At 41.5% G+C, this 25,677-nt stretch overlaps 1 protein-coding gene across 1 annotated transcript in view; it reads left to right on the top strand.

Moving 5' to 3' along the window:
* The window catches only part of piezo1 (piezo type mechanosensitive ion channel component 1 (Er blood group)), a 285,867-nt gene that overhangs the window by 216,770 nt on the left and 43,420 nt on the right, over positions 1-25,677 (top strand). The window contains exons 20-30 of the mRNA XM_073070242.1: positions 898-1,074; positions 1,607-1,732; positions 3,190-3,390; positions 4,076-4,280; positions 6,786-6,890; positions 14,914-15,070; positions 15,473-15,716; positions 16,681-16,777; positions 18,703-18,868; positions 20,100-20,189; positions 23,383-23,462. Of these exons, the coding sequence (XP_072926343.1) occupies positions 898-1,074; positions 1,607-1,732; positions 3,190-3,390; positions 4,076-4,280; positions 6,786-6,890; positions 14,914-15,070; positions 15,473-15,716; positions 16,681-16,777; positions 18,703-18,868; positions 20,100-20,189; positions 23,383-23,462 (1,648 nt within the window). The remainder of the gene's footprint in view (positions 1-897; positions 1,075-1,606; positions 1,733-3,189; positions 3,391-4,075; positions 4,281-6,785; positions 6,891-14,913; positions 15,071-15,472; positions 15,717-16,680; positions 16,778-18,702; positions 18,869-20,099; positions 20,190-23,382; positions 23,463-25,677) is intronic.

Below are 25,677 nucleotides of genomic sequence, written 5' to 3'. Positions count from 1 at the left end.
GCATCATCAGATGATCCCTCAAGAGTAATGCCTCTCAACACTGTTGTTAAGTGCTCCCTTAGTAAAAAGGCAACAGCCCTCCACTCCGACCTGTTCCTCTGTCATACCTAAAGCATCAATATCCTGGAACGTTGAGCTTCCAGTCCTGATCTTCTCTTTGCCATGTTTCTGTTATGGCCACAATATCTCAGTCCCAAGAAGCAATCCATGCCCCCAGTTCGTCTGCCTTGTCTATTAATCTACCTGCATTGAAAGGAACAGTCCTATCTGCCCTTTTACTGTAAGCCTGATAGCCAGGCTTACCTATGGTCTTTGGTCACTGCATGTACCCTTGTCTTCTCACCGCCTTTGCTCTCTCGAGTCTCACCCCCTGCCTATTAGGTTTAAACCCTCCTTGTGGCAACAGTGAAATTCCCCGTTGCGATATTGGTCCCCCTGTGGTTCAAGTGTAACCCATCCCTCTTGTACAGATCGCCTCTACCTCAGTGGAGTTCCCAGTGATCCAAGAACCTGAATCCCTGACCCCTGCCCCAGCACCTCAACCACACATTCATCTGGTCAATTTGTTCCAGGACTCACTAGTATGTTTTACCGAGAGTTACCAGGAAATCATTAGCCTTGAAGTCCTGCATTTTAATTTCCTACCTAACTCCTTCATACACATTCTGCAGGACATCGTCCTTTATTCTACCTCTGTTGTTAGTACCAACCTGACCAACCTGTATAGCAACCTCTAGCTGTTCACACTAGCCCTCAAGCACTTCCTTCATTATTTTATCTTCACAATGGTGCTACTGTTATGTCAAGGGAGTCGGTTCAGTAATTTATCAAAGTCTATTTCTCAGACAGGTTGGATTCCAAGTGCATTTGCCTAATTGTTCTCAATTTGTTTTCAAGCCATCCGTCATGAACTTTCTCTTCATCGTCCTCTGGGCGTTTGCGATGCCCTACAGCAAGTTCCGTCCAATGGCTTCCTGCATTTCTACCCTGTGGGTCTGCATCATTGTCGTCTGTAAAATGCTGTATCAGCTGAAGATTGTAAACCCAGTAGAGTATTCCAGCAACTGCACAGCGGTAGGAAGTTTGTGCATTTGATGTGTATAGATAACAATGCTCTGTTAGTCACAGGAAAAGGCTCAGCAGTGTCCAGGTTTTATCTTTGTAAGAATAACCAAAGTACAAATTGGCACAATTTGTCCCAAGAATGTTTAATGGACTCATGGTAACTTATTCCCTGATTACCCATTCCCTGGGTAATTACCCTTAATGAGGTCAGTTCAAAGTGCTTTTGTGGCAATTTTTGGGTCAAGGATGTTGCTTGTAATGAAGTAATACTTCACAATTCATGCTTGTGATTATAAATATAAATACTGTTGGGACTGATTTATTTGACACTGACATTGTTTTTAAATGTATTCCTGATTCCATAGACCTTCTAAAAATATTCTGTATCTCTTCATCCTTGTCTCATTTCTTTCTGCCTTGCTCCATCTCTTAAAGCTTGTAAAGTTTATTTTATCTAAGTTATTCTAAATATGCAAGAGCCACAATTCTTGTTTAATTTGTGCATGAGTTAGATTGATATGTGGAAATATTTTTTCTCCAGATCTTTCCAAATGAGACTAATCTAAATCCAGATGAAATCATACATTCTGCACTGTACAAAGGGCCTGTGGACCCAGCCAACTGGTTTGGATTCAGAAAAGAATTTCCCGTTCTTGGTTATCTCCAAGTGAGTCATCAAAGTGTGTGCCAATTAGGGCAGAAGAGCGGGAATGTTGTCTTTAATGTCTCTGACCCATAATAAACTCTATTAGCGTTCTGAGGCCATTTTAACTTTACACTACGGCATGTTACACCCTGCAGGATGTTCATTGCATTAATTTGAGAAATGGTTTTTCCACCTATTTCCTACTAGCTCTCAGAAGGTGTTGGTGAATCAATTGTATGTTGTTGTTGATGACACCTACCTGTGGTAACTGCTGTTGGATAGAGTATTTGGCTCAGGATGGTTGTGATCCGGCGAGTAATGTTCTGTGATGGTGATATCAAGCACCTGTAGTTATCATTCTCCTTGGTGGAGAGTACTGTTTACTATTGGGAAATTGGGCTTCCTGTTGAAAAAGCCTCAATGTAATGAGTACCTATCACAGGTATAATTTGTAGAACTTTAATGCACAGGAAATGCCAATCAAAAGCATAGGCAGTGTCAATCATTTTGTAGATGATGAGGAGGGTCTGGGCAATCAGGAGATGAGCCACTTTACAGAATACCCAGGCACAGACCTGCTCTAGTGGATTTGCGTGTCTGGCCGGATGAGACCAGCCTGAACATTGGAACCAGATGGGTTGGGGGAGGGGGACTGGTGCAGGTGGAGCTGGGAGAGAAAAGGGTGTGTTGAGACAGAGGTGGACACGTAAGAAAAGAAGAAAAAAATAGGCAGGTAGTGCCAGGTGAAGAGAGGGTAACAAAGGTGAACCAAGGGAAAGGATCTCAGGTAGATTCAGTAGGTATGTGGGAGAGTTAATAATTCTGACCAATGGGCGTGGCAGGGAGGTACGGAAAACTGAACAAAGGCTGAGAGTGCACGGGTAGATCTGCAGGAGTGGGAAGGAACACAGTGAGAGTGGTATTGGAAAATACATTGTTCATACCATTGGGCTGAATGTCTCCCTGGTACAGAAGCTCCCAACCCTTTTTTTAATGTCAGGAGCCTTACCGTTAACTGAGGGGTCCATGGATCCCAGGCTGGGAACCCCTATGAGGTGTGTTCTTTAGTTTGCGCTTGGACTCATTATGGCAATGGAGAAAGCATAGGACAGAAGGGGTGGTATGACAATGAGCAGGAGAGTTAAAAGGATGCACATCTGTAAGCTCTGCACAACAATTCCCTTGCCCACACTTGACCTTGCTGCTGTATAAGAGGCCAGTTATGAGCACCAATTGAAATAGGCCAAGTCTGGCCAGATGCACCCGAATCTCTGCTTGATGTGGAAGGATCGTTTAGGTTCCTGGATGGTGGTGAGGGAAGGAGGGGTAGGGACGTGTTCTGCACCTCCTAAGGGGGCAGGGTGAAGAGAACTGTGAGAAATTGTCCAGGTGAATTTGTATCTCCAGGAGTTTGGTCATTTTGCTTTCAGTGGCTCACAGAAGTAACTCATTTGCATTTCATTTTCCGCCTCATCTAGAATCACCTTCTTCTGCTAATGTTGCTCGTTTTTGAGATAACTGTGTACCGGCACCAAGAGCACTTCCGCAAGCATAACCAGCTGCCCCCACCCGCTACTGGCACCATCTTCCCAGAAGTCACTCGGCAGCACCTGGATGAAAGCGTCATCAGCTGTGCTAAATATTTCAGCAATTTCTTCTTCTACAAGTTTGGTTTGGAGGCAAGTGAAATGCTGCCAACTGAGTTCACATGTCAATAGCATACTTTTACTTCATCACTAATAGTTAGATAATCCTACGTTTCATTGATCACTTAAAGAAGCAGCTAAGATGGGTTAGTCAATGAAAAATCAAATGCCGGCAAAAGGGTTTAGTATAGATAGGCAAAAAAGGTCAGAATGGATCTGAGGGGCTGCTGAAGGGCCTGTTGTTTTTGCTGTATAACTCTATTAGAGAAAATTAGCCATATTTTTAACCTTGTTATTTTGAGTTCTTCTTCATCCAAAAACTGACCTACAATATTTAACAATTCTGGCACTTTGACTTGGCTGTCACGTGTGTTGAACTGTCTTCTCGTCACCATTATGTGTGTGTCATCAGGACATGGCAAAACGAAATCGTCATCAAAAGGAAGGGTTCAGCTGTACCAGTGACAATTTAATTGTTAGATTAGAAAGCTAATGGGCACAACAGACCCTTTCAGTGTAATCAAGTTGTTTGTAATTTAGTGAGATCATGATTTTAATTTTAATTGTTGTGTCCCAAGTCAACATGTCACATGTCAGAATGCATACTCTCAAAGGCAAACAAAAATTGTGCTTCTGTCCTAGATATCTACATTGTTTCAGAATCGCAGCTTCTTGTGCTTGCCTTGAGTGATGTACTTCCGTATGTTCTTTCTCCCAGGTTTGCCTCTTAATGACGGTTAACGTGATTGGGCAGCGGATGAACTTTCTCGCAATAATTCATGCCAGCTGGTTAATTGCCATTGTGACCCAACGTAAACGGCAGGCGATTGCCAGGCTTTGGCCCAAGTACTGCCTCTTCCTGTCCCTTTTCCTGTTGTTCCAGTACCTCCTGTGCCTGGGAATTCCGCCAGCTCTCTGTCTAGGTATGGAGTTCTTCCCTATTGTCCTTCTATTGCAGGTGGGATGTGGATGTGCCTGGCAAGGCCAGCACTTAATGTGAATTGTTAAAGGCCCAAGAGAAGTAGTTGTTTTGAACTATGCTGGTCCTGGTGATGAAGGCTCCCTCAATGTGCTGTTAGGAGGTTCCAAGTGTTTGACCCAGGTTTTGATAAAGTCAGGATGGTTTCTGATTTGGAGGGCAATAGGCAGGGATTGGTTCTCCACGACTCTCTGGGCATCATGGGTTTGGGAGGAGCTCCTGAAGGAGCCTTGGTGAGCTGCTGCTGTGGAAACACAGGGTGCGCAGTGCTTCGGGAGGGGGAGTGCAGTTTAGTGGGCTGCTTTAACCTTGACAGTGATGCACTTTGAAAGGCTGTGCAACATTCTTTGTGTGATCTCTGTACCTAGGATTCAATCACACAACTAACCACTACTGTTGCATGCAGCTGTTTAGGGAGCTAAAGGTCAGGCCAAACCATCCATGCCTCTTTAGTTTTACATGAGCTGTAACACTTTTAAATTCCAGTAAGATGCACAGAGTTGGGTGGACATGGAGATCTCACAGCTATGGCACGTTTGGTTGTAATTACAGATCATTGCAAAGTGTGGAATGCCCATTGTGTTCCCCCAAGTCTGAATCCACTTTGTCTGGATTTAGTTAAGATTTTTGAATTCCATTACTTTGAGAAGTGGGCATTAAATTTGGGATTTTGACTTAGTTTGAATACTCTTTGATAAAGGATGCAAAAATCAGGTAAGGTGTAATTAAATATACACCATCTTGATTATCTGCCACATTAGAGGTCTCAAATGTTTCAAGGGTACAATTTAATGTCAGAGAAATGTATACAATATACATCCTGAAATGCCTTTTCTTCACAAACATCCACAAAAACAGAGGGGTGTCCCCAAAGAGTGAATGACAGTTAAATGTTAGAACCCCAAAGTACCCCCCCAGCTCCCCTCCCTCCTGTGCATAAGCGGCAGCAAGCAACCATCCTCCCTCCCCCCCACCGGCAAAAAAATAAGCATAGGCACCCTCCACTGAGCACTCAAGTGTGAGCAAAGACGCAGACTTGCAGTACTACTTGTTCACCGGGTATTTGACACACCACAGGCTCTCTCTCTCCCTCCCTAATAAGGGAGAAAGAGGAGTTTCCGTTTCACCTAACTAAGAGCTCTCTCACTAAATTGAAAATTGTTACATAATTGAGAGTTCTTTTGTGACCTAGTGAACTTACTCGAGCTTGATTATGCCGGGCTTGGAAGTGCATGCAGCAAGGGGCACAGACTTCCATTTAAAACAATGTGTTATATGTCCCTCAATGAGAATGAGAGTGCTGGCTGCCTGGCCTCGGCCAAAGCTGTTCTCGTGAGCTATATATTTCACCAGAGACTGAGCAGCAACCAGAGCCTGTGAAAACTAACTCAAAAACTCTCTCTAATTGGGCGTTGGAAGATAGAAAGCAAAGATTTTTCTAGGTAAAAAAACAGGTAGCGAGCCACCAAGCTCGTTTATTTGTAAATTTCCTTTAACGGAAGGAAAGGTTGGTCTTGTTCTGTTACCGTGTGATTCTGTCCATTCAATTTCTCACTGAGCGTTGTATGGACGAAACATTGGTGCCGGGGTTCTGAAGCTGAACTTATCCACGGTGGTTTGACTCTTTTAAGTGAAACTGAGGCCCAAATTCTACAGCAACTTTGAAGACAATTAAGCTTCCATACTACTCCTCTTAAACTGTGCACAACCTTCAACATTGTGATAGCGTTAACACCCCTAAAAATTCTGATCTCCTGAGAAAGTAATACGGATCAGTCTGCTGAAAATGTGTTCTCAGCTCCTCAGTGTTTTCAGCAGGAAGTGATATTGAAACAAAGAGAGAGATTGATGTCCTTGCCTTCCACTAAATTGTCATGCTATTTTATTATCATGTTCACTGCTGAGGTAATTGGATGTGTTATTTTGTTTGTGTCCGTCAAGAAGAATGTGTTTCTCATTTGAATATTCCAGCTCAAATCTTCCAGCAAGGCAAACACTGAATCTAAAACCCAGAGGAAGAAAGCCCATCAGTAAATTAGTGTCCCGTTGAGAATCTGGATAAAGATCCAAACCCTGGGAAGGAGTGGCAAAGCCAATACATGGAAGGCCAGAGAAGCCTTTTTGGTTCAGAGGAGCACCTTGCCTCCCCTGGCCCGAATGGTTTCATACCAAAGTAATGTATTGAGCGACCTTGGCCTTTAACCACTTCATGCTGAATATGAAGCAGCTGTGTTCTGAGATTGTGATCAGCCATGCTAAATTGCTTAGGGATAACTGGCAGAATGTTTGCCTTAGCTCTCCCCCACCGAGATGTTCTTGGGCCTGATTGTGATAGAGTGCGGGTTGGTGGACATCGGAGGTTTAGAAAACCTTTAGTTTTACAAATGTCAGCCCTGAACGTTAAATTATTTTAAGAGAGTAAACAGAATATTTCATTAATCCTTCACAGATTACCCATGGAGATGGCCATCCCATATTACCATTCACTCCAGCTTCATTAAATGGTTCTATCTTCCTGACTTTGTGGCTGCCCCTAGTTCCACACATCTTTTCTGTAAGTATGGATCAATGTTTGAATCTAGAAGCACCAGCCACAGAGATTTGTATTTCCTCCTCAAGACTAGGGTCATAATGTGTAGGGAAAAGGGTGCAGGGTAGTAAACTGAGATGTTCACAAATAAGGTGATAGTTTTGGTGTAGGTCAGTCATTGGGGTCTAGCGGGGAGTTCATCACTGACTTAGTCAGGGAAACAAATAGGGAATGGCCGATTGTGAAGGTGGTCACGCAGCTGACAATGACAAGCAGGAGGTTGGACAAGAGCGCCATTGGGTTGGGTGGAGCAAGACTATTGAGATGACCAAGGACATCAAAACCAATCAGTTTGAAAGAATATTTACAGAAGCCTGTGCAAGGCCTAGACAGAGTTTATGCGGAGATTATTTTCCAGTACAGTAGTAGAGTCTAGAACAAGAGGACAAGCCCTCAGAAGAGAAGGGTGTCCCTTTAGAACAGAGATGAAAAGGAATTTCTTTATCCAGAGGTTGGTGAATCTGTGGAGGCCAGTTCATTGGGTGTATTTAAACCAGAGGTTGATAGGTTTTTGATTTGTTCAGGTATCAAAGGTAACGGGGAGAAAGCAGGAGAATGAGGTTGAGAGGGAAAATAAATCAGCCATAATTGAAATGGCAGAGCAAACTCGATGGGCCAAATGGCCTAATTCTGCTCCTGTGTCTTGTGCTGTGAAGTTGGTGGATGCCTGCAGTGCCTAGCCATGCCTTGGGTAATGTTGGGGCTCTGCTAAATAATGCTCTGGAAGGATTTGGTCCACCAATTGGTTCAATTTTTTGAAGCTTTTGCTGTTTTCAAGTCCTGTTTGCACAAAAATGAAGTTGCACGTGACATGTAACAAGATTTCCACTTGATTATCCATGTCCAGTGATCTGGATGGCATGTACTGAGAAAGCAGAGCAAATATATGAGTGTTAAATGTTTTTCTGATTAATTCCATGAGATAGAGCACAAGAGTAACGTATTTGAATTTCCAGGTTTCTGGTAAATAGCAGTGACTTCAATTGAATCATTTACCACAGAGGAGACCATTCAGTCAGTATGCCTGTGCCAACTTTTGGAAAGAAATATCCCATCAGAAACATACCCTGGTTTTTGTGCACTGGCCTGGACACACTTGCTTTTGGGATATAAATCAAGGCTTGGCAGTATTAGATTCTTATCAGTAAACATTCATGAATATTAATTTCAGCTCACAGTCATGTAGTGACAAAAAATATTTCCACTGTTCCTAACTTTAGAAATTGTAAGAAGAGAACTGAGCTTCTTTGTATTTTCAACTCATTTTCTTACAAATGTTACATTACTGCAAAGGAACATTAAACTAGGAATGGATTATTGATTTAGCCTTTCTTAGTACTTGTACAGATCATTATGTAACATTTTAATGGTATACTGCTACTGATAAACTGCCTAGCTCCACATCCCTAATTTTGTGCTATCCTGAAAATAAAATTAAATCCGGGGGTGCATTTAATTAGTTGCATTAATAATTCTGATATCTTTTTCCTTCATCCTGTCAGGTGTTGCGTGCCGGATCATAAATCTGGATTTAAAATAAGTAGTTGCTGCAAACAGTTTATTTTGCCAGTTATCTTGAATCTGCGTCCTCTGAGTTTAAAAACCTCTGGTATACAAGTCAAGGGTGACGCAGGCTGCCTATACAAACATAAAAATTATAAGGATATAAAAAATTGCAAGCTATAAAATTGCAAGCTAATAAAAGCTGATGGACTGTGGGAGTTTTTGGGTATCAATTCAATGTGCATGTATCAGACATTTAGTGTTTCTCTTGAGCCTCATCCTGAGGTATTTGGGGAGTTCAGTACTTCCTTTTGCCTTGTACAATTTTTTAAAGTCTGACAGAATCCAGCCTCCCTTATTAAAAGCAGCTTAGGCAGTTCAAATAACTGAAATGCTTAAGAGAGTATATAAAGAATTTAATATTGGCACTATAAATCTGGAATTAAGTGATTTAAGGAGTTTAATGATTAGTATTGGATTTGCTAGCAAGGCACTTCGTGATTTTTACCTAATTCTGATAAAAGATCAGGGAGTTAAAATGTTACTGATTTCCCTTTTGATATGCAGTTTGGAGTGCTGCTTCTATCATTTTCTCTTTTTATTTCCCTCTAATTCTCCCTTTTCCCTATTTTCTATCAAGCATATTTCCCCAATGGTAGCTGATGGGTTTTCAACCATCAGCCCACTTTGTTTTGTGAGCCAGAAAAAAAGTTTGTGAGATTCAGGGAGGTTTGGGAGCCAACCTATCTGTTTCTTTCTCTTATCATTGAAGTGTATGATTGTTTATATTCCCAGAGTGATCCAACTCCATGAGCAGTTTAGTTACCTCCAGTGGTGGCTGTCCGGAATCTGTCAGATACAAGAATGTTGTGTTGACGAGGTTATATAACCCTATCTTCATTACATAACCCTCTCAAAGGGTGAAACAGAGCTTCATTTCAGAAAGATGAAACCGAGGAAACATCTTGCATTTAATGATTCTCTCCCTTTTCTTTGAAATTTAATGTCAATCCAGCAATGTGTCTGAAATGAGTTGGCGATTTAAGTTATAAGATCTGTGAAATGAACTTGCATTGCAGGTTCTCACGTTTGATGTTTCTGAGGTGACTTGTGTTTCAGTCCCTCAAATCCATCCCAGTTCCCAACTGAACAACCACGTCAGAAATACTCGTTGCAGTTTATCCTACCAAAGCCCTGCAAACTTTTCTCTCTCTCTCTCTCTCTCACATACACACATTCTCTCACTCTCTCTCTCACACACACTCTCTCACTCTCACTCTTTGTCACTCTCTTACTCTCACTCTCCCTCTCTCTCTCTCACACACTCTCTCTCTCTCTCTCACACACACACACACTCTCTCACTCTCACTCTTTCTCACTTACGCTCACTCTCCCTCTCTCTCTCTCACTCACACACTCTCACTCTTTCTCACTCTCTTACTCTCACTCTCACTCTTTCTCACTCTTACTCTCACTCTCCCTCTCTCTCACACACACACTCTCTCACTCTCACTCTTTCTCACTCTTACGCTCACTCTCTCTTTCTCACACACACACTCTCTCACTCTTCCTCACTCTTTCTCACTCTCTTACTCTCACTCTCCCTCTCTCTCTCACAGACACTCTCTCACTCTCACTCGCTCACTCTCTCTCTCTCTCTCTCTTACCCCAACCCCTCCAGCATCTCCGCACTGTATTTGCCTGCCGTCTACCTGGACTTTATAGTATCCATTTAACCTACCACCATATCTTCAGGATGTGGTAAGAAAGCAGAGGACCCAGCATGAACACACAGCTCACACAACACATGGTCGATACTGAACCCGAGTCTCGGGAGCTGCAAGGCAGCCCCACTAACTGCTGAGTTACATCGGTGCTCAATCCTGTGTGGAACAAGCCATTCAGCCTCGTGTCTTTACCTTTTGATGGACTTGAGGCACTTTTGAAAACGGTTACAAGCATGCCTTTGTTTACAATAATTAACACAAATATGTTTTAAAAATGAAAGATATTTTCTTTATTTGTAAATCCATGACATTTTGTGCTCATGGCGACCATCTCTCTTGCCTGCTGGCTGTGCTCTCATTTATTGGAAAAAGAGTTGCTCCTCCATTCTTGTTGTGAATAACCCTTATTGTGAACTTTGTGTCACTGTCTCAGTCTGAATTTATTACCCTACGTGTTATTGCCTTTTATTCTGCAGCCAATGTACTTACAAAGCAGGCAACATCAACAGGGAGAGGAACAGAGCTGATACTGCAGCTTTCAGGGGAATGCAACAGGCCAGAGTTCCTGTTTTCTTTCCATTGTTGCTGTCTGCTCGACTGTAGCCTTCCAGAGTTCTCTGCTTTAGTTCAGAATTCCTGCAATCAGGAAAATGCAGGAGAATTTTTACTCTCCTTCAGCTTTTATTCATGATCTGACCTGCAAATGGACTGATGGAATCGCAGAATTCTGTGGCTCTGGCTGCCTGGCTCGCTGAGTCTATGGGGCTGGCTCTTTCGGGAGCAAAGTATAAAACTCCATTCGCCTCCTGTTAACCCGAAAACCTGAATTGTTATCTCCTCCTAATTGTCTCTTCTGGCGAATGAACCTACAGTCATTGGAAACTTACTATAAGCTCTTCATAGCCTAAACAACCCTGCTAAATCTTATCTCAGTCTTCCCTTCTCTAAGAGCTCCAAATTTCCAGGCCTGTTCACATAACTGTCACCTTCCACCCTGGAACTCGTCCAGTTATTCTCCACTGTAGCCTGTCCAAAGCCTTAGGGTTGTCCCTGGTCCCTGGCGCTCAGATTTCAAAAGATATTTCAGCTGGGTCTGAGCCAGTAGTTCATCAGTGTTGGACATAACATCCTTGCTTTATTGCCATCTGGGCTGGACACTCAACACCTGACCTGTTAGGAGGTGGGGGAGGGTGATGTGAAGGCACATGGGAAGTAACAAGGGCTAGCCACTGTAATGCCATATAATTTAAAAGTCTGTGCTTGAGTGGATTCAGTAACATCCCACACTCACTGCTTTTTAACTTCGCTGTTTAAAAGAAGCACCAGATATGCAGTTTGATGGATTCTAGATTCGGAAGCAAAACATAAGGTAATGTGTCCTTGCAGGCTGTATAGTGACAGTGTAACAGGCTAACCCTGGGCAGCTTTCACCCTGTACCAATGGGGACGAGCAGGTGAGCCAGGAAAGAGTAGTAATGAAAGAGCAAGTGGGCACTGGGCTTCCACACTTCCACATTACCGGTTAACCCTGTGCTTTGAATAGTGCCTCATACATGGATGTCTGTCCCTTCAGGGGTAAATGGAAAAGGCTTTCCTAGGGCACTCTTCGGCCTCAAATCCAAGTAGGTCACACACATCACAGTGGTCAGAGCAGAGAACTGAGCATCATAGCTCTACTGTATAACCCACACATGGATGCACTGAGTCGTCACAGAGAAAAGTGGTTGCATAGTCCTTGTAGCACAAAGCTATCCATGGGAGTCATCCACCGCGGTCAGTTCTCGTAATCATTTCCATTCTCCATGTTTAGTAAGAAGCCTTTTCGCTTAGATAAAAATGGAAAAGTGTGACTTGTCTCCAAGCTGGGAAATGGATGCTAGGTTGTTAAAGGATTGTTTTGTGTTGAGGAGAAGAAGAAAAGGAAAGAAGTGAGCGGAGTCAGCCTCCTCTGGTTGTTAATTCTGGTGAGGACATCACACATGTGGCATAAGCTGGAGCAGCTTCATCGGCCTTTATTTATCTATTTATTGAGATACAGCTCTTTGAGCCATCCCCTGAGTTAATCCTAGCCAATTCACAGGACAGTTTACAATGACTAACTAACTTACCAACAGGTATGTCTTTGGATCGCGGTCACAGGGAGAACGTACAAGCTCCTCACAGGCAGTGGTGGGAATTGAACCCCGGTCGCTGGTACTGTAAAGCGTTGTGCTAACCGCTATGCTACCGGGTTGCCCCCATGTACAGCTAACACTCACAGGCTAGGCTGTGCTGAATGCCCATGCCACCATTTTGGAGCACAATACTCCAGGTAACATGTTCGCAAACTTGCGCAGCTACTCATGGCTTTTGCAGCCTGAGGGATCTCAGGCAGTGCTATCTAAAAGGGCTGTCAGTAACTCTCCACTTAGTCGGGGTACGTCTGTAGGAGTGCTGTCAGAGGAAAGCAGCCTCAGTCATCAAGGACCCCCATCATCCAGGCCTTGCTGTCTTCTCGCTGCTGCCATCAGGAAGGAGGTACTGGAGCCTTTCGTCCCAAACCACCAGTTTCAGGAACAGTTATTATCCCTCAACCATCAGCCTCCTGAACCAGAGGGGATAACTTCACTCACATAACCAATTCTGAACTGATTCCACAACATATGGACTCTTCAAGGACTCTCCAAGTTGTGTTCTTAATATTCATTATTTATTTATTTGTTTGTTTATTTATTATTATTATTATTATTGTTTTTGTTTCTGTTCTGTATTTGCACAATTTGATGTCTTTGCACATCGGTTGTTTGCCTGCCTTTTTTTTTGTGCTGTTTTTCATTGATTCTATTGTATCTTTTTGTATTTACTGTGAATGCCTCCAAGAAAACGAATCTCTCAGGGTATACATGGTGACATGCACGTACTTAACTTTGAACTAGTTGTTGACGGATTTCTCATATCTTTCATGTTATTCTGCCAATATGAATGACTCAATCTTAATATTCAATATTCATAATACCTGTATGAATATTAACAATGTGAATATTCATATTCACAACATGATTTGAATATGAAATCAATTCATACTGCGAATCAAGTATGTTTTCTAAGTGTTTTCTGGATTTGTATTGAGTTGCTAACCATCTATAATGTTAAGGACATTTTTTGACTAATTGTCTAGATTTTACACCAACCATTCTCTCATTGGCTTTTATTAGCCAGTGGGTGGGTTGTATCCCTCTCGGAATGCAGTGTAGCTATGATTGTGCACACATAGGGTAATACTGCTTGCAATTCAGGGGGATACTCGGTGGGTCTTTCCTGCCTCTCTACCCCCTTCCCTCCTCCACAGGGTGCACTCCTTCCTGAAATTCAGTCACTTGTCTCACTTCAGCACGTAGATGAAGTTGTTATTACTGAAATCTGACACTGCTTTAACAGTTCAAAGTTCAAAATAAATTTACTATCAAAGTACTTATGTGTTGTCATATCCTGCCTTGGGATTAATTTCTTTGCAGGCCACCCCCAAACAAGGCTGCCGATCTTATCTGAAGCCGGCCGCTGACGATGTGGACCTGTTGCTAAGCTCACAACCCCTCAGCAACAGAGTTCAAGTGTTGGTTGAACATGTTATTGCCAGACAGCAAAAAATCAAGCATGTGGATTACATCACACATCAAATCCAAGTTGGAAGCTAGCAAATCTAGTCCTCATGCTGTTTAACTACATTTCTCAATAAAATGCCAGAAACACTTTGTCTGTTGCTCTGAAGTAAAGAGAACGTTGAAGTGGAGGAACAGTCCAGAAGCCACAACAACATCAAGGGATAATTAACTTTTACTGCTGTTGATTGAAGAGAGATCTCTAGCTGGGACAGAGAAGAATTTCTCCAATGTGTTTTGAAATTCTGCTGACTGATGTGCTGAACTGCTGCAATTAAGATATTGATCCTTGGTGGTGTGACTTTCCTGAGCATTTGAAGGCTCTGGGCCTCTACTAACTGGAATTCGGAAGAATTGGGGGGGGGGGGGGGGTGGAGGATGACCTCACTGAAACCTATTGAATGGTGAAAGGCCTCAACAGAGTGGATGTGGAGAGGATGTTTCCTGTGGTGGGGGAATCAGAGGACACAGCCTCAGAATAGAGGGTGTCCTTTTAGGACGGAGATGAGGAGGAATTTCTTTAGTCAGAGAGTGGTAAATCTGTGGAATTCATTGCCACAGACAGTTGTGGAGGCCAAGTCATGGGCATGTGTAAGGCAGAGGTTGATAGATTCTTGATTATTCAGGACATGAGGTGATAATGGGAGAAGGGAGGAGACTGGGGCTGAGAAAAATGGATCAGCCATGATGAAATGGCAGCGCAAACACGATGGGCCAAATGGCCTAATTCTACTCTTATATCTAATGGTCTTACTACAGTCTGTCAATCAGCCTAGTTGTGCTCATATTCATTGATGGGTCTTGAAGTAAGATTTTTTTTGATTTGGAGTGAGCATTTATTGACAGGTATCTGTCAATTCCCTGTTTCAAGCTGGAACTGATCAGCATCAAATAGTTGCAGTTTTTTTTCTATTTTTTTCTAAAATAAATTTGGCGTCTCCCCCCCCCCCATCTGACTCAAATAGTTGCATTTTTAAAGGGGTGCAAAGTGTGACAGAGCAGTAGATACAAGATATATAAGTGGAATATAATTTTCTGTTCAAGTTTTATATAATTATCAAACAAAACTCATTTTTGTTCAGTAGGCAATTCTCAGGTTATTGGTTCTTTCCAACACAGATGATTTTCTGTTACTCATGTGCGTGTCCCATCAGTGGCAAGTGTTTATTGATGAAAAGAAGGAGGAGATTCATACCATCGCTGGTGAAAACACAGATAACACTGATCCCATGGCAGGCAGGGACCTGAATCCAGTGCCAAACTTTATTTACTGCCGGTAAGTTTGACAGAGGCTTCTCTGCCCTTCAATATGATTTTAGATCTGCTGATTCGATGATATTATTTCATAGGTGCCAGAAACCTGTCTTAGGTTTCACATTTTTCCTAGTGATGGAGAACTGTTCTTATAGTATCTTAATGAAATAGAATGCTTTCAGCCCTTTTGCCTGTGGCTCAGTGTAATTAATTTAGCTAAACATTTGTTTTTGGAGGCGTTGCGATATTACAACTGGGAGAAGATCTATGATACAAAATTATTCTGGTTTATCATATTTTGCCAACAGACTGACTAAAATTATACTATAATTATCCTCTGTAATGATTACATTTAGTGCCTTGGGCAGTATGGTCAGAAATTGTTGAATGTGGAAGTTCATGTGCAGTTTGTTCTTGTCTGCAGATGCTACCTGGACATGATTAAAGTTGGGGTCTTCCGGTACCTCTACTGGCTTGTACTGGCAGTCATCTTCGCCGCTGGCTCCACTCGAATAAGTCTATTTGGTCTTGGCTATTTGGTTGCCTCCTTCTATTTGCTTCTGTTTGGCAGAAAACTTTTAGTAAAGCCAGCAACAAATCGTTTAAACTTTTGGGATTGCTTAATCATGTACAATGTTTCAGTCATTGTTGTAAAGAATATGCTCTCGGTAAGTATTTTCATTATCAAAACTTTGGGTAAGTGTAGAAAGCAATGTTGTGAAGTAATAAAGAACAATACATGAATTCTGATAGAAAACCTACAGCACAATACACGCCCTTCGACCCACAATGCTGAGCCGAACAATACCTGTGGTTACCCATAGCCCTCTATATTTCTAAGCTCCATGTGATGTTAGCAGCTTTTCCTAAAGTTAATGCTACGTTTTACAATTCAGATTAACAAATGCAGACAAATTAGGCAGAAGATTAGGCTGCTTAAACATTCGGCATTTTCAACCACTTTATAGAGTTTTCCTTGTTCGAGAGGCTCTCCAGCCCTATGTGCCCTTGTTTAAACTTCACCAACAACATTTTAAAGATATTATGATTTTATTTGTCAAAGGACTTTCTTCAGTCATTGAATTAAGTTGCATTTTACAGATATGGCGAGTCAGAATCATTTGAATAATTCAGGCCATGATCCCCCCCCCCCCATCCTTTGTTTTCTAAAGATTTTACTTTAATGTAACCGTATCTATAATTATTGTCATATGTAACAAATGTTTATAAATATATGTGTATAATTATAAGGTGATAAATACAATATGTATATGAAATTTTCCAGTTTCCAAAAATACCATTGGATTTTATCAATTGTCCTTTGACCTGATAATAGTTTCATTAGAAAATGTTGGTAGATGATGGGAAGTTTGGTTTTCGGTAAACTACTGAGCTGTTAAAAATAAGGAAGTCCTGATGTTTAAACTCTGCAATGGGGGTGCATATTTTGTTTAGAATCAGTGATCGGTGCAATAAATGTGGGAACTCTCTCAGTGATGATGTCTGAGAGCTGTGTGAACAGTCATAATGATTATTACTAAGAATACATTTCACTGTAAGTTACAAGCAAGTGTTGTATCAAGCTGCGATTGTTTAGAGAAGTAAGATGGACATGTGTGATGGTTTCTGCAGCTCCTGGCGTGTGTCTTCTTGAAGCAACTCCAGTATAACTTCTGTTGGATGATTCAGCTATTGAGTTTGCACTGCACAATCAAAGGCTATTATAATGGTAAGAGCTTTTTTATTCTCTGCACCATACTTTCGGTTTGTCTGAGGACTAACTGTGCAAATGGATAAACTGCTTGGGCAGTGATGCAAAATCCGTGGTTGTGAGTCTGCAGTCAGTTCAGCTTTCAAGTGGATGAGGAGCGGATGTTTCCTGTCGTGGGGGAGTCTAAGATCAGAGGGCAGAACCTCAGAATGGAAGGATGTCTCTTTAGGACAGAGATGCAAGGGGATTTCTTTAGCTAGAGAGTGGAGGCCAAGTCATTGGGTACAGGTAGTCCCCGAGTTACGAACGTCCGACTTACGGACAACTTGTACTTACGAACCAAGGAAGGAGAATGCCGTCTGCCATTTTAAGTCGGATTGCGACGCTGTTCGCCATTTTAAGTCATTGCCATTGACACTGTGTTGAGTGTTTAACTTTGTATTTGGCTTAAATTTTTCTTAGTAAGATTCACCCTGACCCCCCCCCACCCCCATTCCGGTCGGCTGGTGGCGCAGTGAGATCAGCGAGTTCGATCCAGTGACAGACAGCTCCCGTGCCAGGTTGATGTCAATCCAGTGACTCCCGTACCATCCGTGCCGGGTTGATGTCGAGCTCACAACTTGACCTCGTAAAAAAAGCACTGCCACCTCCAGTTTAAATACCCACGCGGAATATTGAGGAGGATCAAATACCCAAACCCAGCACACCCCCACTTGTCCCATTTAACCTGTCTCAGTGTGGTGGTCCTTAGGACCCAGCGGACTTTGGGAACTGGCGGAGGTCGGGACCCGCCACCCGCAGTGTTTCTGTTCCATTGACGGGAAGCGATCGCGATCAAAAATAAAGTGGAAATAATAAAGTGTTTGGAAAGAGGTGAAACACCATCGGTCATTGGAAAAGCGTTAGGCTACAATCGGTCAATGATCGGAACAATTTTAAAGGATAACGGATAAAGTGAGAATAATGGAGCCTGTGAAAGGCCCTGCACCAATGAAAGCTACAATTATTACTAAGCAACGCAGCAGTTTAATTATTGGAATACATATGTTTCTTAAGTGTTTTATATGCATAGAAAGGTAAAATATGTACTATATACTAAGACAAACGTTTGACGAACTGACGCTAAATAATACCAGATGTACTTGTTCCGACTTACCTACAAATCCAACTTAAAGACGGACTCAGGAACGGAACTCATACATAACCCGGGGACTGCCTGTATATTTAAAGTGGAGGCTGGCAGGCTCTTGATTGGTAAAGGTGTCAAAGATTATGAGGAGAAGACAGGAGAATGGGGTTGAAATGGATAATCAATCGGCCATGATGACATGACTGAGCAGAGGCGATGGTCTGAGTGGCTTAATTCTGCTCCCATGTCTATGGTCTTATCTCATTAGAAAAGTAAATGAAACAAACAGAGTATGGATTCACCATAAACACAAGAAAGTCTTCAGATGCTGGAAATACAAAGCTGCCTGACCTGCTGAGGTCCTCCAGCATCTTATGGATTCACCATCCCCTATTTTGCACTACCATTCATAAGAAAGCTATTCCTCTGGGATCCAGAGTATACTTTTATTTCTTCTGGATTTTCATGAATTATGGTGTAAAAAGTAGACGATTTTGTGAACTGCTTTCCGTTGCTCGAGGGCAGTGTCATCAGTGCATGAGATGTGTTGTCCTCAGCAAAGTGGCCTTTAAGAAGAATCTTATAAGCTAAGCTGCCATGGTTGCAGTCAGGCTGAAGCACAGGCATTTCAAATGAAGCTCATATTCCAAGCTGCTGCTGTTCTTCAAATTGCTGAATGTTTAGTTAATGATTGAATGCCAGCTGTCATGATATAATATTTAAAATATTGTTCAACTATACTTTCCGTTATTTATAAAATATTCAAGTAGGTTTTGATGCTAACTTCATTGTATGTCTATCAATACTTTTTCAGAAACTAATTTAAAGGATTCAGAATGTATTTTGCCGGTGGGTGAAGCTGGAATTATCTGGGATAGCATCTGCTTCTTTTTCCTTTTGCTTCAGCGCAGAATCTTCCTGAGCTACTATTTCATACACATTACAGCAGACATGAGAGCCTCCAAGCTACAAGCATCCAGGTAAAATAACAGCAGTGGCCCAAAATAGTGATTTATTGTGCGATGAACCTTTACCAAGTTTCCCAGTAAGGGTCTAGAGAACCTTCTGAGCCCCAGTGGAAGCTCTGTATGTCAAACCATGTGCAGTAAGGACTGTTTATTGTGGGCTAGTCACTACAAACATTATACTAGATGTTAGGGCATATTCTGGCGTTAGGATATATAGCAAAATATTAACTTCAGCAACAATCTTTAGACCTGAACGTGAATTGTAGATTAAATGTAAAATGCAGCCCTGGACAATAGTTTCCTCGAGCTGTGAACTCCAGTTAACCGAAAACTAGACAATGCTGATTAACAATCACTTTGGGTGTCCGGAGTGTGGGTGCGAAGAAGAAGGTGTGAAGATTATATGTAGTTAAAAGGAAGCATTGTAGATACATTGTAACTATAGAATTATCCTTTGATCTTTAGCATATAAAATGTCATGTAATGTTGGGTCAAACAGGCCTCTTCCTCCGGAAGGGTCTCAATAGGATGCCGGCTGCTCATTTTCGTTGAATAAAACACTTCTGTATCCACCAGCTTCAGTGTCCCTCCGGTGACTTTGTTCATGTTACAACACTGAACAGGTATTGAACTGCTTTGTAGCTTGGTCTTAATTGCAAGAGATTTAATGACATGAGTGAAAACTTGAGAAGGACTGTACAAAACCTTGGAGTACTGTGCGCAGTTTTGGTCACTCTGTCTAAGAAAGAATAGATTTTCTGTGGAAGAGTACAGTAAAGTAATGTCTGGGATGCTGGAACTGCCAAGTGAAAAGAGATTAAGTCGACCAAGCTTAAACTAATGAGAAGGGATTCAATAGAAGGCTCTGATGTACGTAATCGACAGAAAGTGGCTGGGATTCTTGTATTGGTTGTGTTTCGAACCAAGGATAACAGTTGCATTTTACAAGTCAGGAGATTTCAGACTGAGATGAAGAGAAGTGAACCAATGAAACTTGTCAGTACAGAGGAGCTGTACAAGCCAAATCACTGAATATTTTTAAAAAGGAAATAAATTTCTAGACATGAAAGTTATCAAGGAGTATGAAAGAGAGTAAGAAAGGTGTAAGTGTACCCCACTACAGCAAATAGGATGAGAACGATTAGCTGGTATCTTCAAGAAAATTTTATAAACTTGACTTTGAACAACAGCAATATTAAGAAGTTGATTGAATTGTAAGAATGAATGTCATTTTTATCCATAGGGGCTTCCAACTATTCAATGCCAGCATCATCAAGAACATGAATTTCTTACATGAAGCAGAGATGAAGTCCAAAGCACAAATAAAAAGACAGTAAGTCGCTTGAATGGATCATCTGTCTGATCACTGGGCATGTTTCAAGAATTGGAACCTTCAAACAGAATCTAGTAATGCCACTTTGATATTTACAGACATGCATTCAACAACTGAAGGATTTAGTTTAGCTAACTAAATTTCTGACATCATTGAATTCAGAATATTTAATCCAAGTTTCTGAAAAATCTACACCTGTTGGTTTCTGTCTGTCCAATGGAAACTTAAGGTTTCACCCATAGGGGCAAATCTGTTTATCTAGATTCAGAGTTTGCCAGAGCTAAAATACAAAGATTGCCTGATGCTAAAGATGATATTGCATGTCTTTACTATGGGAATGCCCAGATAGCTAAATGTTTTGGAACATTATTGGGAACCTTTCAATCAGTAAGCTCGATAAGTTTTTGCCTATGGGCTCTATAAAACCAAATGGGCAGGATCCCAACCTTCAGCATTCAGAGCTTCCTCATCTACATTTAATTAGTAACACAGTCTGCCTTAGCAATCATGTACAATTGCTCATCTTACGATCTAGGCTGTGAAGCCTATACCAGGTGACTGGCGCAAGTGTGTTTACTAATGTCCATCTATGAGCTCTCCCAAGGTGGATGGCTGGTACTGAGTGATAAGATAATCTGAATGTGAAAAAAAAACTTCGGTTCTATTAATCAGAGATGTAAAAGGTCAGCTTTTTGCCTCGGCCAATCAATGCAAGATTGACAATAATGGTAAACTTTAACAAGGCCTTTAACACGGTCTAACTGCCAGTGGAAGTGGTGGATGCGTGTTCAATTCCAACGTTTAAGAGAGAGATTTGGATAGATACATAGAAGGGAAGGGTATGGAGGGCTGTGGTTCAGGTGCCGGTCAATGGAACTAGATGGATTAATAGCTTGGCATGGATTAGATGGGCCAAAGGGACTCTGTGCGATAGTGTTCTATAACTCTAAATGAGATGTCAGCTCAGGTAGTCGTGTTATTTTACACAAAGAGGGCTACTTCAGGCCCTGGATTGTGTGAGTACATGGTATATTAAGTTCCTCCTATACTCCTTGATGTCTTGTCATCTACGATACACACTTCTTTAGAGCCTCCAGAATGTACCACAATCCGATCTGCAGTCTATGGTAAACTGAGTCACTTTTCACTGGTTCCCATCACTACTGCAGAACGTGGGACACCGCTGGAGAAACGTCTGCATAAGCTAATGTTTCAGGAGTACATTTTTCCCTAGGACAAGAAGCTTAAGGGATGAACTTAACGCTTAGTGGTGAGCAGTGTGCCACAGGGGTTGGGTTTGGTGCTGGGCCCGCAACTCTTCACCATATACATTAATGATCTGGAAGACAGACAGACAGATAGACATACTTTATTGATCCCGAGGGAAATTGGGTTTCGTTACGGCTGCACCAACCAAGAATAGTGTAGAAATATAGCAATATAAAACCATAAATAGTTAAATAATAATAAGTTAATTATGCCAAGTGGAAATAAGTCCAGGACCAGCTATTGGCTCAGGGTGTCTGACACTCTGAGGGAGGAGTTGTAAAGTTTGATGGCCACAGGCAGGAATGACTTCCTATGATGCTCAGTGTTGCATCTGGGTGGAATGAGACTCCGGCTGAATGTACTCCTGTGCCTAACCAGTACATTATGGAGTGGATGGGAGACATTGTCCCAGGTGGCATGCAACTTGGACAACATCCTCTTTTCAGACACCACCGTCAGAGAGTCCAGTTCCATCCCCACAACATCACTGGCCTTACCAATGAGTTTGTTGATTCTGTTGGTGTCTGCTACCCTCAGCCTGCTGCCCCAGCACACAACAGCAAACATGATAGCACTGGCCACCATAGACTCGTAGAACATCCTCAGCATCGTCCGGCAGATGTTAAAGGACCTCAGTCTCTTCAGGAAATAGAGACGGCTCTGACCCTTCTTGTAGACAGCCTTTGACCAGTCCAGTTTATTGTCAAAGAGAGGACTGATTGAGTGTAGTGTATCTAATTTTGCTGATGATACTAAACTGAGTGGAAAAGCAAATTGTGCAGAAGATCCGGAGAGCCTGCAGTGAGTGGGCAAGGGCTGCAGATGGAATACAATGTTGGTAAATGTGAGGTCATCCACTTTGGAAGGAAAAGTGAAAGAGCAGATTATTATTTAAATGGTAAAAAATTGCAGCATGCTGCTGTTCAGAGGGACTTGGGAGTGCTTGTGCATGAATCACTAAAGGTTGGTTTGCAGGGGCAGCAGGCTATCAAGAAGGCAAATGAAATGTTGGCCTTCATTGCTAGAGGGATTGAATTTAAGAGCCGGGAGGTTATGCTGCAACTATATAGGGTACCGGTGAGGCTGCACCTGGAGTACTGTGTGCAGTTCTGGTCTCCTTATTTGAGGAATTATATGCTGGCTTTGGGGGCAGTGCAGAGGAGTTCACCAGGTTGAATCCAGGGATGAGGGGGTTAGACTATGAGGAAAGATTGAGTCGCGAGAGATATAGAAACATATAAAATTATGTAAGGGCTAGAGAAGATAGAGGCAGGAAAGTTGTTTTCACTGAAAGGTGAGACTAGAACTAGGGGACATAGCTTCAAGATTCAGGGGAGTAGATTTAGGACGGAGATGAGAAGGAACTGCTTTTCCCAGAGAGTGGTGAATCTGTGGAATTCTCTGCCCAATGAAGCAGTGGAGGCTACCTCAGTAAATACATTTAAGACAAGGTTGGATAGATTTTTGCATAGATGGGGAATTAAGGGTTATTGGGGAAAAGGCAGGTAGGTGGAGATGAGTCCATGGTCAGATCACACATGATCTTATTGAATGGCGGAGCAGGCTCGACGGGTCAGATGGCCGACTCCTGTTCCTATTTCTTATGGAATCTTTTAAAAAGTGTAGCAAAAGTACCAATAAAAGAAACACTTTAGATTTAAGTTGACAAAATATAAAGCAAGGAATGATTTCCCAGCACAGTTGTTAAAAGGCACAGCCCTTCATTATCCTATCCAGTTTAGAAATGTAGTAGGAGGATTAATTCTTCTTGGATAAAGTAAAATGGAAATTGCACATCCTCATTTTTGCTTTAAGCAGAATTTGATCAATAATGATGCCTTGAATCTTTCATAATTATAAGCCCAGTAAAAATTTGTGGTTGCTTTACACTTGACCATTTTAACTAAACTTTTCTGTCTGGCAGGATGGAAAGAATTCGAGCAAAACAGGAAAAATACAGAAGTGAAAGGGATTCTGAAGACCCCAGAGAAAAAGATGAAGGAGGTAAAGGTATAACTTAAGATGCAAAAATACGAGATGAAATAAATTTGCACTGATCTTTGAGTCATTAAGTAAATTGAGACAGAGTGGTTAAAACTGTCCAACATAATATAAAGAAAATTACAAATACGTTTTATCGAATTCTGACATGATTGATTACTTGATTGTGGTGTGCACAGTTGTGTAATGAAATACTGGTACCAGTGCTTTCACCGTACAAGGAATGCTTTGTAGACAGTTTCAGTAGATTAGTCTTGTCCTCTATCATGAAGAATCTAATTGGACCTATGTGGCAGTGATTAAGCTAGTTAGATTACAATATTAATGATTCCAATAATGGTGTTAATCCCAATGATTGTTTGGTAGAATTTCATTATGTATTTAGCCATTCCCTGTGCTCCATATGCGCTGGACTCTGCTTGTGCTAAAACATTTAATGATCAGTGTTAGTCCATATTTAGTATTGTATTGAGGCAATGAATAACACAATATTATTGGCTAGACAGCTGACTAACTGAATACTTTGATTAAATTAGCTGATTCTTGTTTTAATCCTTAAGGTGTTTACCAGAGATTTGAAAGGAACATGATATTTCATCATTGTGAATATTGGCCTCTGGTGGCTCTACTGATAGTGTTGGACATCAGAAGGGAATCTTTTTGGTTGCTTTCATGCTCAGTTACTAAATACGTCTGAGACAGAGATCACTAGAGTTGTAGATATGAATGGAATTGAGGGATAGGAGTTAAGGCAGGAAATGATACTGAGGTAAAAGACCAGTAGTAATCTTATTAAATGGCAGAGCAGTCTACCATCTTACATTTTTATTTTCTAAACCAGGATCTCACTGGACAAGTTGTGCAAGGAACAAATATGATGGCTTGGTCTTACTTTCATCCTTGCCTTTTGCAGCCATAACATGCAGCATCCTAAGCCAGGGCTACACAGCAAGTGGCTGAAACTAAAGTGCTGCCCATGGACTGCCCCACTGGTCTTCTGGCAAGCTGTGATTTCCTACCTTTTCTAAATAACCTGAATGATCAGATAGACGTTTACAAACAGAGAAAAAAAATGTTTATTTTCATTGGCATATAGACCTTGAATGCACTAAATAACTTAAAACGTAATTTAACATTTTAAAACACCTTAACTTTTCAATGAAAGTTGGTTCATGAGGCTGAGAGGGCTGACACAAAGTGCACCTGCTCCCACAGCCCCAAACAGTCTGAAATGACTTTGCACTTGGTGGATACAAATGTCAGATGCACTAGTTCAAGTACCTGACCATGAGGACTTCCTATATTCCTATGCCACAGCAGGAAGTCCAGAAGGATGGATGCACTGTAGATGCTCCTCTTGGGTACTGTCAGCTCACCGTCAGTGAGTTCTGTTCTGTTAACTAAAAGCCTGATTGAACATAGTCAATTCCAGGATGGGGAAAAAAATATAAGTTATGTATCTAAATGAAATTATTAAGTGTCTGTTTCTCCCTCAGTGTTGTTCAGAAGTCAAATCTATTACTAGCAGGTCACTTGCCCTATGTTTGAAACAGACCTTTAGTTAGCTAAGAATATTTCAGAATTAACATTTTCCTTAGCAAGATGGAAACCTTTCATGGTGTACAATAAATTGTACTCTCCTCGATGTACATCATTAATGCTAACTCTTTTTAATATTGATAAAAGTGAGAAAATATTCCAGGGTTTACTTATTTTTGAAAAGACTGTTCGCAAGATTTTGACTCAGCGGTCTGGAACACAGCTTTTAAAGATGTTGTTGTGGTTTACCGCTCATGATATTTCCTCATCTGGCTTAGCAGCTATTTTTAATTTGTCTTTCACTGAGATGTCAAGTTCCAGATTGTGCCATGAGGTTAGAAAAGAGCCTATGCTTTATTAAAGGATCCTGTAAGGCAGTTCAAATTTGAATGAATGATATATTAGGGAATATTGTACAATTTCATTTTCTAAATTCTTCTTCCAAAATAATCTAAGATCTTGTGGTGTTTAATTACTTTTGGGGCATGTTGACAGCTAACATTCTGCCATCGGTTTGCTGAGGGACCTGATATTTTCGCCTCTCTTCTTTCACAGATGTAGCATTCACTTTACATTTTCCACGTTTTCATTCATATCCACTAGTACTGTGGCTGCCTTGTTTGTACCTTTGTGTAATTCGCATGCCTGAATGATGATATTTTATTTGAGCTAACACAAT

The sequence above is a fragment of the Hemitrygon akajei genome, chromosome 17 (genome assembly GCF_048418815.1).
Source record: "Hemitrygon akajei chromosome 17, sHemAka1.3, whole genome shotgun sequence".
Taxonomy (NCBI): Eukaryota; Metazoa; Chordata; class Chondrichthyes; order Myliobatiformes; family Dasyatidae; genus Hemitrygon; species Hemitrygon akajei.
This window is presented reverse-complemented; position numbering and strand designations above follow the sequence as displayed.